Source organism: Bombyx mori, chromosome 15 (genome assembly GCF_030269925.1).
Source record: "Bombyx mori chromosome 15, ASM3026992v2".
Taxonomy (NCBI): Eukaryota; Metazoa; Arthropoda; class Insecta; order Lepidoptera; family Bombycidae; genus Bombyx; species Bombyx mori.
The window spans coordinates 6,587,412-6,604,068 of NC_085121.1; the positions used below are offsets into that span (position 1 = coordinate 6,587,412).

At 43.8% G+C, this 16,657-nt stretch overlaps 1 protein-coding gene and 1 long non-coding RNA gene across 2 annotated transcripts in view; one reads left to right on the top strand and one right to left on the bottom strand.

Annotated features, from left to right (window-relative positions):
• Nucleotides 1–16,657, top strand: part of LOC101735884 (nose resistant to fluoxetine protein 6) — a 95,527-nt gene that overhangs the window by 45,966 nt on the left and 32,904 nt on the right. The window contains exons 3-4 of the mRNA XM_012692552.4: nucleotides 13,402–13,583; nucleotides 15,779–15,978. Coding sequence (XP_012548006.1) covers nucleotides 13,402–13,583; nucleotides 15,779–15,978 — 382 coding nt within the window. The remainder of the gene's footprint in view (nucleotides 1–13,401; nucleotides 13,584–15,778; nucleotides 15,979–16,657) is intronic.
• On the bottom strand, nucleotides 230–4,592 carry LOC119629592 (uncharacterized). The gene is made up of 2 exons (XR_009975100.1): nucleotides 1,615–4,592; nucleotides 230–612 (listed from the first exon to the last, which is right to left on the bottom strand). It is a non-coding gene; the product is annotated as an uncharacterized LOC119629592 (long non-coding RNA).

Below are 16,657 nucleotides of genomic sequence, written 5' to 3' on the forward strand. Positions count from 1 at the left end.
AATAATTAAACGAACAGAGATATAAGTGTAGGCAATGTTAAAATTACGTCTCTCGAAGAAATCGTAAGTTTATAACCATTAAACTGACCACGAAATGGGTCGATGACCGACCGTGACTGCGGTGAGCGAAAGCTGCGACGCGACCGTCAGACTCGGAAATAAACACAAGCTAAATGCTAATCTCAAATCATTTAATGTATTATGAATATATATAATTAGAAATCACGACTCAAAATATTAAAAAAATATAATTAGAACAATACAAAATACAACTTTCAACAATTATTGATTTTAAATACTAATGACAAAATGTGGGTAACTAAGTTGACACGCGAATGTACAACGTCCGTCTATCCCTGGTGCCGAGATCAGAAAGAGGCCGTGAACGAGGCAATATGTTAGTGGTGTCCTCAACTCCCCTCTTCAACTCCGACCAGTCTGAAGTCGCTGCTGTATTACGTCAGCAGGCCACGCCCACTTCCTAGGTCTTCTTTCCTTAGACGGCCTCTCCTGACGGCGGTGCGTCCTCGCCCGTTATTCGATCAGAGTCGGAGAATGGATCTTCAACAGCTTCAGCATGATCAATTGCCTCACTAACTGGATGCTCGTCACCTGTAAGACATGTTTCGATTCGTTTAGCAACCGAGAACTAGAATATCGAAAGTAAGAGGTGACACGTATACTTCTGGCATCTTCGGTCAGAGCTCTCGAGAATAACCAAGATGACCACAGTCACCTTTTTGTGAGCGTGGCAGAGCCCTCAGGATGCCCGTTGTGCATTGCCCTCAGGATACACAACAGAGGAGTACTGATCAGGTAGTCCTCTAGTACTGGTGCAGAGCGCTCACCTTGCACCATACTACCGTGGAGGCTTACCATTCAGGATGGCCTTCACATACACAACATCGAACAGAGCCGGATTGTTCAATGTCCTCGTACAGTGCAGAGCCCTCAGGAGTACACGAATACGCATCACAGTGTCTGTAGAGCAGAGCCCTCAGGATGCTCGCTGTAAGAGTGCAGAGCCCTCAGGTTACACAAATACATTACAACACATCACACAGTGTCTGTAGAGCAGAGCCCTCAGGATGCTCGCTGTAAGTGTGCAGAGCCCTCGGGGTACACAAATACATTACAACACATCACATAGTGTCTGTAGAGCAGAGCCCTCAGGATGCTCGCTGTAAGAGTGCAGAGCCCTCAGGTTACACAAATACATTACAACACATCACACAGTGTCTGTAGAGCAGAGCCCTCAGGATGCTCGCTGTAAGTGTGCAGAGCCCTCAGGTTACACAAATACATTACAACACATCACACAGTGTCTGTAGAGCAGAGCCCTCAGGATGCTCGCTGTAAGTGTGCAGAGCCCTCAGGGTACACAAATACATTACAACACATCACATAGTGTCTGTAGAGCAGAGCCCTCAGGATGCTCGCTGTAAGAGTGCAGAGCCCTCAGGATGCACAAATACATTACAACACTACGAACAAATACCATAAGAACATGGAGCTTGCAGTGTCTGTAGAGCAGAGCCCTCGGGATGCTCGCTGTATGAGTGTAGAGCCCTCAGGTTACACAAATACATTACAACACTACAAACCTATACTCACTTTCAGAGAATGCAGTGCACACATCTGGTGTCCACTCCGCGCCATAGAATTATATACTCTGCGGCCGCCTGCGTTGTATTGCCATAGGAGCCAGTGACTTGGCCCTCGCATTCCTGAGTCCAACTTGCCCGTAGCTTGGCTTGTCTTACGCACGAACACCAGATCTCCATTTTGAAAGGAGCGCACTGTATTGCGGCGCTTGTTAACATAAGCGTCCTGACGAGTACGGTTCTGATCCAGCGAGTTTGAAGCTTGTTGTCGGGCGAGTTCACGTAGAAATTCACGATTAGGACTCGATGCCACCAGAGCCACATCGTGCACCAGGGATCGTATGACAGGCGTTGCACCCTCACTGCCAACTAACAAATACAAAGGTGAATATTTGGTTGATTTCTGCACAGTAATGTTCAAAGTGAGCTGTATCTTTCATATTATAATGTCAGAACAATGTTCTCGTCTAAAGTTAGACTCGACCCGAATCATATTCATTACAGTTCAGCAGTAGTGCTCAGCTTGACCACTACTTTGGTGCATTTCAGGTGTAATGAGATGTATATTTACAACTTAATTCTTTAATCTAATTAACAAAGGTGTTACTTTCATACATCCGACCTCTAATTTTGAAGGACTACAAAGAGACATTGCCATTTCAAAAGTTCTCTTTAACTCCGTCGCATCTTGTCTGGGAATGGGATACATGAGACAATACTTTGTAACACATCTATTAGAACTATATATTTGAACTCATTCGAATCTGTCACAACTTTTGTAGCAAATTTTATGTTTCATCATCAGCGGCCTGCGCTATCTGAGCCCAATTTAAAGGTTTAGGTATCTCATAAACATTGACTGCATTTCGGCTAAAGTAGTCTGCATGGGATAGCGCGGTCCCCTTACGATATTCAAGCTCAAAGTCATAGTCTTGAAGAAACAACCGGCTCACTGGTTAATCGCTCAATGACCTTTCGAACTCTTTCTTTATCTTCACCCCAAATGAAACGTACACTTTTTGCGAGTTAGATTTGCAATACATGCCGCTTGAACTGATTAGCCGGAGATATGACGCCTAAAATGTCCCGAGAGACCTAAAACTGTCTTACCTCTTTTACATTGCTCGGTACTCGTGCATTGACTAGAGCTTCAACCTTGTGTTCGATCGGCTTCACCTGACCATTACTGATTGTCCTACTCAAATACTCCACCTCAGTCGTGAGAAATTTACACTTTCAGGTTGATGGGAAAACCCGCCAGAGTTGCAAGGACCTCGCGGAGCGTTTACAAGCCCTCGGTAATTGTTTTTGACGACAATGACACGTCAAATTCAAATTCACAGACTCAGAAATCAATGAAATAGTCCACCCACTATCTATGAGGATATCTACGGAAACACCTTGAGTAACCGCGGTAGCAATGTCATCCTGTTTATAATTATTAGTTAGAGTTGCCGCGAAACTCGGCACGTTGTTTTGAAAAACAATCATCAACCTTGTGACCAACCTTCTTGCAAAAAGAACACGTATCGGCTCTCTGTGAGAGTTTATCCGAATTTGTTGCTACTAAAGGTGAATTATTAGCGTTAGTTCTATCTAGCTTTACACTCTTGGGACACGTCATCTGTTTATGACCAAAAGCTCCACATGAAAAACATTTAATTTTCGTGACGACATGTTCTCGTTTTCTCGTAGCAGTCTTATAAATTAAATCGGTTGAATAAACGGATGTGATTCTAATGGGCTTTGTATAAATAGATAGAAAATTAACCAAATCATCAGGCAGTAACTTGGCGTTAGTCGCAGCGGCTCGAATTTGAGTGTCTGTTATGCCACGTATCACTATTGCCGCAATTAACTCGTCACTCAATCCGTTCACAATACGTAACCGCAGAAGCGAACGCCTTGCATATTCGGCATATGTAGGGTAGTTATCAGAGTCCGATTTCATAATGTCGAACAAAATATTGGCGATGTCTAACCGCTTGGGACACAAAGTCTTAAACTCGCGCTTGAAATTTGACCAACTACGGTCATTACTTACCCACTCATTCAACCATAACTTAGCGTCACCTTTTAAACAATTGCCTACCCTCGCTAAGCACTCAAGATCGTCCCATCTATTAGTTTGTTTTAGATGGTCTACTTCATGACACCATAAATTAAAATCGTGCAAAGAGGGATCGAAACTCGACACAAAAATATGATTCGATCTTACCGGAATTGCACCAATCGCATTAGCAATTTTCTCAGCCACCTCATTCAATACCCCCGTACCCGAACAGTTGATCGTTGCACTCGAGCACGGCACGGATAAATTCAAACTTGCATCGGGCGACTCGACGTTTGTTGAAACAGCAATTGGTGCATGCGGCTCACCCGACGCGACAGCTGCCGCCGCGATGGCGCCGTCATGCGCCAACCGCGCACTCGGCGTTGTCGTACTACCTTCAGTATCATTGCGAAACCTGTAACTTTCTAAAGTGTCTAAACGATCTAAAATCTTTTGAAGTCGCTTCTCCATACCAGGGATAGGTGTACGATCACGCTCGCGCTTCCTACGCTTACTTCGATCAGACATATTTACAAAAATAAAATTTCACTATTCTTTTGTCAAACACAAAAATCGACAAAACTAAAGTAGAACGGTCAGGAAAGCCAAGGCAGATAATGGAATAGGAATCCCACTTCTGAAATTAGAAATCACGACTCAAAATATTAAAAAAATATAATTAGAACAATACAAAATACAACTTTCAACAATTATTGATTTTAAATACTAATGACAAAATGTGGGTAACTAAGTTGACACGCGAATGTACAACGTCCGTCTATCCCTGGTGCCGAGATCAGAAAGAGGCCGTGAACGAGGCAATATGTTAGTGGTGTCCTCAACTCCCCTCTTCAACTCCGACCAGTCTGAAGTCGCTGCTGTATTACGTCAGCAGGCCACGCCCACTTCCTAGGTCTTCTTTCCTTAGAATATCTTATATCTTTAAACGAACAATTCTTGTATATATATAATCAGAATCTCGGAAACGGCTCCAAAGATTTTCATAAAATTTAGTATACAGGGGTTTCGGGGGCGATAAATCGATCTAGCTAAGATTTATTTTCGGAAATTGTTGTTTTATTCGTGTTTTCAATAATCAACTTTATTGATAATCAACTTAAATATAAACTTTTTTTTATGGAAAGAAATATCAATGTGTAATTCGTATTTAAATATAATTTCTAAAAAAACACAATTTATCAAAAAAATATAAAATACCGAGCAAAGCTCGGTCATCCTCTAGATTTTATTAATTTGATTACGTAATAGATAAAAGTATCCGATTGCTATATGGTGCTAAATGGTTCGAACCTACCCTTCAAGCCTTCACGTATATTTGCATTATTCATTACTTTTATAATCTCTGTTGCGCAAACAAATAAATGTGGAATGAAAAAAGCGATCGTCGCTCAAGAAGTGAACTTCCGAGATATTTTTCAATGCATATTGCTTTCTTTAGTTTCTTTTTAAAACGAATGTGGACATTGACAAGGGTTACGAAGAATACATGAGCGGCCTTTTCATGTAATAGATGAATTGTACGGATGGCTTGCCTTCGGAGGCTTAGACGGATTTACAAAGAGATTACCGAGCACGGTCTGAACGCACGGATTCTTTATATAAACAAAGCTTCAAAGCTGTATACGGTTTAAGAACTCTGCTAGGATCCCGTAAAGGACGAATGTCAAAAGAAAAAAAAAAGAAAAATTGATCCCGACTTCTAAATTATTTTTCACCAATTTTTATTGTTTTCTGTATATACCTTTGTTATGTTGTACATAAGAATCTTGTGTTCTTAAATTCTAAATGTTATCTGAGATATTTTAAATTTTTATTTCTTTACATAGTTTTCTAATATACAATTGTCGTTATAAAAACCTAAGATTAGGTTGTAATCTTCTTCATAAATATAACACTTATATTATTATTTTTTCTCACATCAGTCATAAATGAACCGTCAATGTGGAATATAGAAAACTTTTCTGGGGCTATGAAAGATTTGACAGAAATTAGGTCGAAAGGAAAATAATATAGTGTGGGTTATAATTGAACAGAAATCAAACATAGAATTTAATTCGACAATAAAAAAGGATACATTCCGTAATATAGAAAACACACTCCGTACATTTTAGATGAATAAAATCCCGAGGACAGACTACTTGAAGGGTCTAGATTCGTGTCGCCTTAGGGTTTCACGAGCGTGTATTGCGACATATCTAAAAATATAAAAGCGAATAGTTTTGGCACAACCCTTCTTGTTGTACATAATGTAGTAAGTAGTATCATATCGGATTCTTTACTGACGGCCTTCACGTTCCAGCTCTTTTTTTTTTTTTTTTTTTATGATTGAAGGATTACTGGTGGCCCTGAGGCCTTTCCAGTTTCACCAGGACAGGTGGGCGAGCAAAGGCTCAGCCAGGAGGGGTGGGATTTGCTAACAGCTACCCGAGCGCCTCCGAAGGAGACCTAACAGCTCAAGAGCAGCTGCTTCGCGAATGAATCTACTACCGGATCGGAATCGCGACCCGCTGAGAAGATCCGGCGAGAAACTCAGCGAGCTGATTCATGGGTTAGGTTGCACGGCGAACTCTTTGTCGAGTTCGACGAGTACGGTTACCGAGGTCCCTAAGCCTGCTCCTAGAGCTGAAGGCGTCTAGTGCGAAGGTTATTGGATCTGATGGATCCGTAAGGACGTGTCTAGGGCGTCGACGGTGACTGGCTCCTGCATGATCAGGATTCGGGGAGTAGTCAGCGGCGGCTACGATAAGGCGATTATCATGACGCATAGCCTTATCGAAGTACCGTTCCGACGCTGACTTCATGTATTTCTGTATAGATTCGAGGCCCAGGTCGTCGTGTAGGTCAACGTTCCTCACGAACCACGGAGCTCCGACGGCTAACCTGCAAAAGCGGGATTGTAGAGATTGAAGGGTGTCTATGTGCGTGCGGGCCGCGTGAGCGAACACCACACTCGCGTAAGTCATGACGGGCCTTATGCAAGTTTTGTAAAGTGTCACCTTGTTCCGAAGGGACATTTTACTCCGCTTACAAATCATGGGGTAGAGTCTACCGAGAATAAACGCGGCACGGTCACGGACTGATTTTATATGCGGGCGGAATGTCATCGATGCATCCAGGGTAACGCCCAGGTACTTGACCTTCCTGGCCCAGGGTATGGATTGACTAAAGAGAGTAATCGGGGGTGTGAGATTCCTCCTCCTAATACGGGAGGAAATCCGTGTGGAGCTTCCCCTCTGAAAGAGCACCGCAGTACTTTTCGCTGGGTTGATGTCTATGCGCCATTTTCGGAACCACTGTCCTAGGGCTAGGGCTGCGCTCTGAAGCTTCTTCGCGATTAGGGACTTGTTTCTACTGGAATAGTAAACAGTCGTGTCGTCGGCGAATAAAGCTAAATGGGTCGGCGGCGACCGGGGAATATCGTTAACGAATAAGCTAAATAGGAGGGGTGAGAGGACAGAGCCTTGCGGGACTCCAGCAGTGAGAGGTCGTGGGGAGGAGCGGGTTCCCTCGACTCGATATCGAAAAGAGCGGTTCGACAAGAAGTCCCGTATGATGAGCACGAGACTATCCGGCACACCCATGTTGAATAGTTTGAAAATCAAACCGTTGTGCCAGACTTTGTCGAACGCTTTTGCGACGTCGAAGAAGAGAGCTCCCGTGTATAACGGTTTTGGTCGATTAAGCCCCACAAGAATGTGCTCCGTGAGGCGGTGCACCTGTTGAACGCATGAGTGATTTGTACGGAATCCGAATTGTTCATCGATGAGAATGCCCTTGGATGAGACGAAGTCTCTGAGGCGTTTGTAGAGCAGACGCTCATACAGTTTGCCTAGAGACATGAGGAGGCTAATCGGGCGGTAGCTCGTCGGATGATTTTTTGGTTTACCGGGTTTATGTATGCCGATAACGTCCGCTTCTTTCCACACCGCGGGAAAGATACAGTTCGCCATAGCGGCATTGAAAATAGATGCCAACATCACGATGAGTTGGACGGGTAGAAGTTTAATAACGCGGTTGGATATACCGTCGGAACCGGGAGCCTTGCGAGGACGTAGGTCTTTGATCAAGTCTTTAACTTCCATCGGGGTGACGGGTGGTAACACATCAGAGGGTGGCAAGGAGGCTCTGCGTTCTACCTCACTGTCTACTAATTCTACATGCACAGGGTCCACGGATTGAGTGCTGGGCGTGCACTGGGTTTGCAATGTATCGGCCAGCAGCTCTGCTTTTTCGTCATCATCGAACGCCGTGAGTCGGCCTGAGGGGCCTACGAGGGGGGGCATAGTTACTACCGTATCCGATTTGAGAGTACGAGCTAAGCGGTAGTAAGACCTTTGGGAGGGCGCGAGTCCTTCTAAGAAATCAGACCATCTGGCATCTCGGACTTCGGCGATGCGAGACTTTACGTCGCGTTGTAGGGCACGCATTCGAATACGATTTTCCGCGGTAGGATACCTGTCGTAGGCGCGTATCGAGGCGTTCTTAGCTCTAAGGAGTTCCCTAATATCGTCGGACAATTTGAAGCGGTGAAGGAAGTCCTCCGCTACAACTTGTTTCGATGACCTATCTAATGTCGAGGTGATGTGTGACGTTAAGATGTCTATGGCTTCAGCGGTATCCTGAGGAGACGGGGTAGAGTCCGGGCTAAACGGTAGCGATGGTGGATCAGATTCAGCCAGGCTGATGCCCAGCGTGTGCCAATCCACCACAGTCCTCGTGACGGGAACGGAATCGGGAGCGCGACCGAGCTTCATAAGGACGGGACGGTGGTCTGAATCTAACTCTGAAACTACTTCGATCGAGTGTAAGCGCAGAGTTACGTTTTTTAATAACGCTATGTCGAGTATATCCGGGCGATGCGCGATATTTAGCGGGTAGTGAGTCGGGATTAGCGGAGCGACGATATCGAAGGCGAGATTATCGACTAACGCGTCAAGCCGCCTGCCATTCGGGGTTGTGGTGTGTGAGTTCCACCTAATGTGTTTACAATTTAGGTCGCCCGCCAGAATGACAGAGCTCCCCATGCCGAGCAGCGCCTCGATATCACTGCTTAGAACGATCTTATCCGGTGGAAGATAAACGGACGCGATAACGATCGGCACGTGTCCCGTCAGTGAGATTCGGCACACTGATGCTTCGATATTAGCGAGTGCGGGAGGATCGAGTGGGACGCAATGCAGGGCTCTTCTATAGTAAATGACGGTACCACCACCACGAGCAGAGAGCCTGTCGTTCTTGACCATGTTATAGTTCGCGATTTTAGGGTCACGGCGCGCGGGCTTAAGTAGGGTCTCCTGCACTAAAAAGATATCAATTTGATGGTCACGCAAAAAGTCAGAAACCTGATCACGCTGATTTGCGAGACCGTAAGCGTTAAAAAATCCTATCGTTACGGATAGGGGCTTTATTCTACTTATATACGCCATTGATTACCGGCGGAGTGAGGGGAGGACGTACGTATTTAATGACGCGTATACGTCGGCGTATTCTTGCACAACGGCGATAAAGTGTTGTGCAGTGGAGGCAGAGCGAATGGCGTCGCCCAAAGCGTTAACGCGCTCAAAGTTGATCGACTGAAAGAAGTCGATCGCTAAAGCGAGATTGTCGGACGCGGTCGGAGGGCAAGTCGCGGGAGAGGGACGAGTCGCGGGGACGGGACGAATCGCGGAGGAGGGAGTTGTAGCCGTGTTCATGTACGGCAGCGGTTTCGCCCAGGCCGAGACACTGGGCACCGGCGCCGGAACGAACGCTGGCTTAGCCTGCGACACAGAGGGTGCCGAGGCTTTGATGTCTGGGCCGGAAGCTCGGAGGCGGTTTTGGCGGGCGACGCGGCGATTTATTTTCGGGGCTCGGGGGCATCCGCGGTAATTTGCGGGGTGACCCTGTGTTCGACACAGGACGCAGCTAGGCGGTTCTGTCGCGGTTTTTTGATCGCGAGTGCATAGGGCCGTGGCGTGATCGCCTAAGCACTTGACGCATCGGGGGCGCGCGTGACAGTTACGGGAAGAATGCCCGTATAATTGGCAGTTATGGCACTGGCTAGGTGTGCCTTTCTTGTGTGGGGTTTCGACTGCGATTCCGGAAAGGCTACAGACCGTTCGGATGTTGAATATTTGCTTACCCTCGGGGGTAGGCTGGAGGGCGACGAGAACCATATTATATGGCTCCCTTCCGCGGCCTGTGTGCATGCGGTGTACGGAGTTAACCGGTAGGCCTTGTTCGAGAAGGTCGGCCTTGACGAGCTCGGCATCCAACTCTTTAGGGATGCCACGTATAACGGCACGGAGTTCGCGCTCCTCCTGGAGCGTATATGTGTGGAAACTTATACGCTTCTTACGGAGGTAAGAAGAGAGGGCCCTATGGTCGTCGGATGTTCGAACCTTAATTTGAATGCCGTTCGCGAGGTTACGGGCATTCGTAAAATTGATATTTTTGGCCTTAAGGGCCAGGGAAACTCGTTCCCAAGCTGCCTTCTCTTGAAGGATTACCGGGGGAGGGGTCTGGGCTTTATTTTGTGCCACCGGACGCGGCGACGGAGTGGCACGGGCTGGAGGCGCAACGGGAGTCTGAGGGCGGGGGCGCGACGCGTTCGCGGCTTTGCTAATTTTAGCGGCCGCGGGAGCTCGAGACTCCGCGGCACGCTTCTTACCCTTTTGCACCAGGGTGAATCCATCCGTCGATGAGGCGGGAGCGAGGTCGACCTCCATCTCCGAGTCAGAGTCGGAGGACGAGGAGGCGGGCGCAGGTGACCTACGAGTAGGTGTTTTGGACGGCGCGACGGAGGCCGCGGATGATCGCGCTGCTGGAACGGTGACCACGGCGGACGACGCAGCAGTTTTACTCGCCAGTATAGGCGACGCGGGAACGGCAGGCACGACGGAGGCTGCGGTGCTCGATGCAGAAGCTTTGCACGCAGGTACAGGCGACGCAGGAGCAGCGAGCTCGGTGGAGTCCACGAGAGGGCTCGCAGTGTGATCGGCCTTGAAGGCCTGAAACTCGGAAGTGAGCTTTGGGTAGCGAAGCCGGAGAAATTCCGCAAATACAGCGTCCATGATGTCTACGTGCCCAGGTGGGGCTAGCCTGGGTCTTAGAAAACACTCGCCTTGCGGCGAGGCCCCAACTTCTCGGACCTGAGCGGTTCTATTGAACACAGGTGGCGATGCAGCACGATTACTGCAGGACAAAGAAAAATCACAACAAAATGGAAATAACAAAAAGAAACAAAACAATTAAACACTTCCAGGAAGACAGTTTGTCGGCAGATGTACCACGAACACAGAAATAACAAAAGGAAACAAAACAAATAAAAACTTCCAGGAAGAGCACTTAGTCGGCAGATGTACCACGAACACAGGCCGCGCGAACAATGGCCGGGCTAACAAAAGCCGGGCGAACAAAGGCCGGGCGATCGAGTGGTCGATGAGCACGTCCGCGCGTGACTGGTGCCTCTATCGGAATGACGTTCCAGCTCACCTTGTAACCAAAAATACTTTTACCTTTCCATTATTATTGGGTATTGACTAATACCTTAGACGTACATCCAAATTTATATTGAATACTAGCTGACCCGACAGACCGCGTAGTGCCTCAATCGATAAATAAGAGACCTAAACTTTTGTATAAAATAAACTTAAAACAAACAAAAGGAATCCGTCCGACGGGGGGGACACCAAAGGAAATATAAAACTGTTATTTTTATTTAATTCCGAGCATTTTCTTAATTATATCTACCTTTTAAACCTTCTCTGGACTTCCACAAATAATTCAAGACCAAAATTAGCCAAATCGATCTAGCCGTTCTCGAGTTTTAGCGACACTAACGAACAGCGATTCATTTTTTATATATATAGATATAGAATATAGATAGATAGATAGATGAACGTGTGGAATGACCAGCTTTATTATTTTAAATTCTTCTTATAAATCAAACATGGCGTGGCGTACAAGAGAAGGCCATAGAAACTATATCGTGAATACGTGAATCGTTGCTTCCCACCTTTGTAGAGAACGATTGGCAAAAAAGAAGATTGATTCTGAAACTTTACAATTTATCAACTTATTTACAACAACAAAAAAGGATCAACATTAAATCTCTTGAAAGATCATAAACAAATTTGCTTTCCAGCAAATTAAGCCCGGGTGTTAACCGTTTCTCTTAACCAGTCTACGTCCAATGATCCGGGTCGTGTTTGGGTCTTCGTGTACACGAATATATTTATCCTGATCCTCGTGAATACTCGGCTGGATGAACTGACGAATATTAATCTCGACGAACTACGTTATTTTCTAATAAAACTTGAGCTCCTTTAGAAAACTTATTATCTCCCTCCAACGTTTTCGCTCGCTGAAATTCAGTGAGTGATATTGTATAATAAATCTTGCTCGTAATTTTTGGAACTTTTGAAATGTCATCAAGTTTCTCGCTATAACGAATTAACCAAGTGATCCGAATTTTGTGTTCATTTTATTTATCATTGTTGATGTCATTTTTTATGGACACGTCGTTATCCATGTTGTTGTTGACTTTAAAAGTTTGTTTATAAAATCCTTTTTCAACATTAACCTATTCGTAAATATACGAAATAATCTATGTCAATTTATCGGGACAAAATAGTTCTCATTTTAGCTACGATAAACAGCTCTGTGATAACAGACAGTATAACGTAACATGAAATATAAGATAACAGTCAGCATTTAGTATTTGTGAGTCCGAGCGCGTTCTTTCGGGAAATACGAATTCGCCTTTTTGCGGCTGCTTCCTCTCATCAGCGATAACGTTAATGGTTTATGTTAACGTTTCAATTGTTAATGGTTAATAAGAGTTTTGGACAAAAGGCAAATAATGTGCTTCGTTATTTTTTTTCGTAATAGCAATATGTTTGAGAGATAATAATAAAATCAAGGTGGGCAATTTTGTTTTGTGGACGTTTGTTTCCCGGCTTAGAATTTAATTGACCCATGTTTCCCGCGGGTATCGTAAAAGACGACTAAAGGACTTCTTCTGGCTACTATCTTTTACCTACGATTCTAGCAACTCATTAACTATATCCATACTATTTAAAACCGCATATTACTGAATTTCTTATTGTAAAAATCCTGACTTTCTAACAATTCTTTGTTAGTAATGTAAAAATTCATGCGTTTATAGATTAAAATTACTAAAAAGAGGCTTGTACATATGATAATTGGTAGTCAAAAAAAGGGGAATAATTCTAAAGTGGCCTGATTCTTTTTATTAATTTTATGTAGGGAGCTTATAAAATATTATTTTACTGTTTCTTCAAATAAACTGAATAAATAAAAGCAGCATAAACTGTTGTCTGTCTGTCATTAATCAACAACATTAATAGTATGCTGGCAAAATGGCAGCTTTAATGGCAATCTTCTTCTTTTTCTCCACCTTATCCCACTAGATGGGGTCGGCACAGTTAATTTTTCTCTTCCATTCTCTTCTATCAGCCGTCATCTTAACACTCACTCCTCTCTCTCTCATATAGTCATTCATACCCTCCATCTATGTCTTCTTCGGTCGACCTCTTCCCCCTCTACCTTGCATTAACATTTCCATACATCTGGTCACATGCATATTCTCTCTACGCATCATCACATGTCCACGCTAACCGTCCGCTCTTTAATTTGTTGATTACTGGGGCTACTTTCACACTTCCTCTGATATACGCAATGTTAGCTTGAATTCATTAATTTGATATTTTAAAATTTCAGTATTCGACGCGTCAGGCCAGTACGGACCGAATCTACTATTCGGGAACGAGTATTGGCTGGGGTCGTTGAACGCTTGCACCGAGCTCAACAAGAAACAGTACTATGAGCAAACTCCTCCATTCGCAACCACATTTTACGTTGCGAAAATCAACGTCACCGTCGACAACTTTCATCTGCCGCAGGTAATTGTGAATAATTTAAAACAGTTACAGTTACGACTACCCTCAGAGGAGTCGGGAATCTAATGAAATATACGTGTTTCTTAGAAAAAACAATCAAGGCTTTTTAGAGATAGATGTAGTAAGCGACCAAGAATAGGAAATAATTTTAGTAACAATATTTTCATAATTAAACTGAAAATTGAATGAAAATAAACGGGGCTATTTGTGTTTCTACTTGAATTGCATTCGTAAAAGCAAGTAACGCTAAAAGTAAAAAAACTTGTTTAAAAAAAAACAATGCTTAGAGCAAAAATTTGAAGAAAAAAAATTTTTTAAAATGGTCACATTATACCTATATGTACATAGTACCTAGATTTAATTTATTGGTCGGTTAGATAGTTAATTTTATTAGGTATTAGGGCGCCAGTGCGCACGAGTATATACCACAATTCTGCCTATTTCTACCGCGAATTAACTACACGTGCCGGTTTGAAGGGCGTAACAGACTTTATATAATACAATTGAAACACAGACCTCATGTCTTAAGTTAGTTAGCGGCATTCATCTATGAAATCCGGTAAGCGCTTTACATCAAGTAGGTCGTGTGCTCGTTGACCTATCTACGGAAAAAATCTCATTTATCATAGTGTTGATGTTTAAGTTGATACACAAAAACATATCATAACTATTTTAAACTTTCGCGACTATTTACATCACATACGCCGTTTTTTTTTCAACGGGTTCTTATCTTGCAACGGTACAAATATCTGTAACTATACTTAAGACCTTAGAACTTATATCTCAAGGTGGGTGGCGCGTTTACGTTGTAGATGTCTATGGACTCCAGTAACCACTTTACACCAGGTGGGCTGTGAGCTCGTCCACCCATCTAAGAAATAAATAAAAAAACTAAATAAATGAACATCGTAGTAAGAACTGGTTAAACAATAGTGCGCGTATCAAAACCATGATTTCGAAACTAAAAACAAATACAGGCCGTTTTCCAATTACAGCACAAGAGCGCATTATGCTCTGTAATTGGAAAACTACCATTAAGTAATGGTTAATTACAGAGCATAATACGACTCAGTGACGCACAATGCCGAATTATGCTGAAGCTTAGTTAAGCATTATGCCGCATAATGCGCTCTTGTGCTGTAATTGGAAAACGGTCACATTCAAAATAGTCTCACGCTATAAATAAATTTAAACGCCACGACATTCGTTATGAAGCCGTTTCCCGAATAGTTTTGAGTTCGCAAAAAAAGGTAATATGTTTTCAGGGCAAATAGAATTCGATTAACGCACGTCAAAAACTCTAATATAGAAGTTTTAGTGGCCGACTACATGGCAAAAGTTCCACCCTATTCGTGTAAATGGAGTGAAACATTCGAATTCCGATCGTTGTTTTTTTTTCTTTTCAATTTCTTTCAACTTTTCATTATATCTATCAATTTGAGAACGTATTTTTACAGTGAATTCAATTTCCTTTCGGCTTCACGGTCGAACGCAAGATTGAACAGTTTGAAATGTTTACACCAAAGTTAAGTTGTGTTATTTAAACTCGTTCCAATTTTCCACTTACGTATTATTATTATTTTTTACCACATAAAATGCAGTAAAATATCATTTAACGTTTAGTACCTTTGCATTTTTTTTTATTGCGCTCGATACTTCTACCTAGAGTGGACAAACTTTTTTTTTATTTTTTTATTGCCGTATAGGCAGACGAGCATACGGCCCACCTGATGGTGAGTGCTTACCGTAGCCCATGGACTTCAGCAATGCCAGGGATAGAACCAAGCCGCTGCCTACCGCTTAATACTCTCCACAAGCCTCGATTGAAGAAGGACATGTCCTAGCGCTCGGGAAACACCGTGAAGGAGAGCTCATTCCATAGCCGGATGGTACGTGGCATAAAAGACCTCTGGAAATGCACTGTATATGACCGCAGTAGCTCGAGGTAGTATGGATGAACTCTACTGCGGTGGCGGGCGATGCGATGATAAAAACGAGATGCCGGTATCATCTCGAACAATTCCTCAGAGCACTCCCCATGGAACATAAGGTACAAAATACAGATGGAACCGAAGTCCCTCCGCAGACCCAGAGGTTCCAGAGACATTAAAACGTAGAGTAGTAATTTATAATGAGCGATTATATTACCGATGTTTTTTGTTTCTTTTTAACTCTTCACTTCATTTTTCTGTGTACAGAGCAGGTCGATGCTGCTAGGAGAATGTGTGCCAGCATCTTGCAGTGGTGATGCCTTGGGCGTCTTACTGCAAGCGTCGGAACAGGCTACTGTGGCGAAAGCTTCAGCTTTGGGAGTCTCAGCCAGTCTCGTTACGCTAGTAGTCAGACCGGTGCCGGGCGGATATGACGTATACTCCGACATCAAGTTCCAAATACTAGGGTATGTACAATTACTGGTCGTGAGGCGGCATTCATGGTAGGGGCCAATGAACCTAATGTTAGGCAAAACGGCTTTAATAACACAGGTGCTAGAGGTTTGTAATAAGTTTCTTAGGTTCTAGTATTTTATTCATTGCGTTTAAAGCATGCATCCCATTTCATGGTGAGTTGTTAATATGGCCCATGGACACGAGCGATACCGTTGGCACAGCCAAGCTATAGTTCACTGCCTCAAGCTATTTTCAAACTCCGCACGAAGAAGAATATGTCACAGCAGTCAAACCAGATTAGTTTTGCAATTAAAACTAAAATGGCCGTAAATAGGTAAAAAAATCAAGTGTACACGTATATTCATTTTATTGTGGTTGTTATTTTTTATCGAATTTTTATAAACAATACTTAATTTACTGGTGGTAGGACCTCTTGTGAGTCCGCGCGGGTGGGTACCACCACCCCACCTATTTCTACCGTGAAGCGATAATGCGTTTCGGTTTGAAGGGTCGGGCAGCCGTTGTAACTATACTTAAGACCTTAGAACTTGTTTCGGGGTGGGTGGCGCATTTACGTTGTGGATGTCTATGGGCTCCAGTAACCACTTAACACCAGGTGGGCTGTGAGCTCGTCCACCCATCTAAGCAATAAAAAAATAACTTCCGTAATACGTTTCTGGCAATATGTTA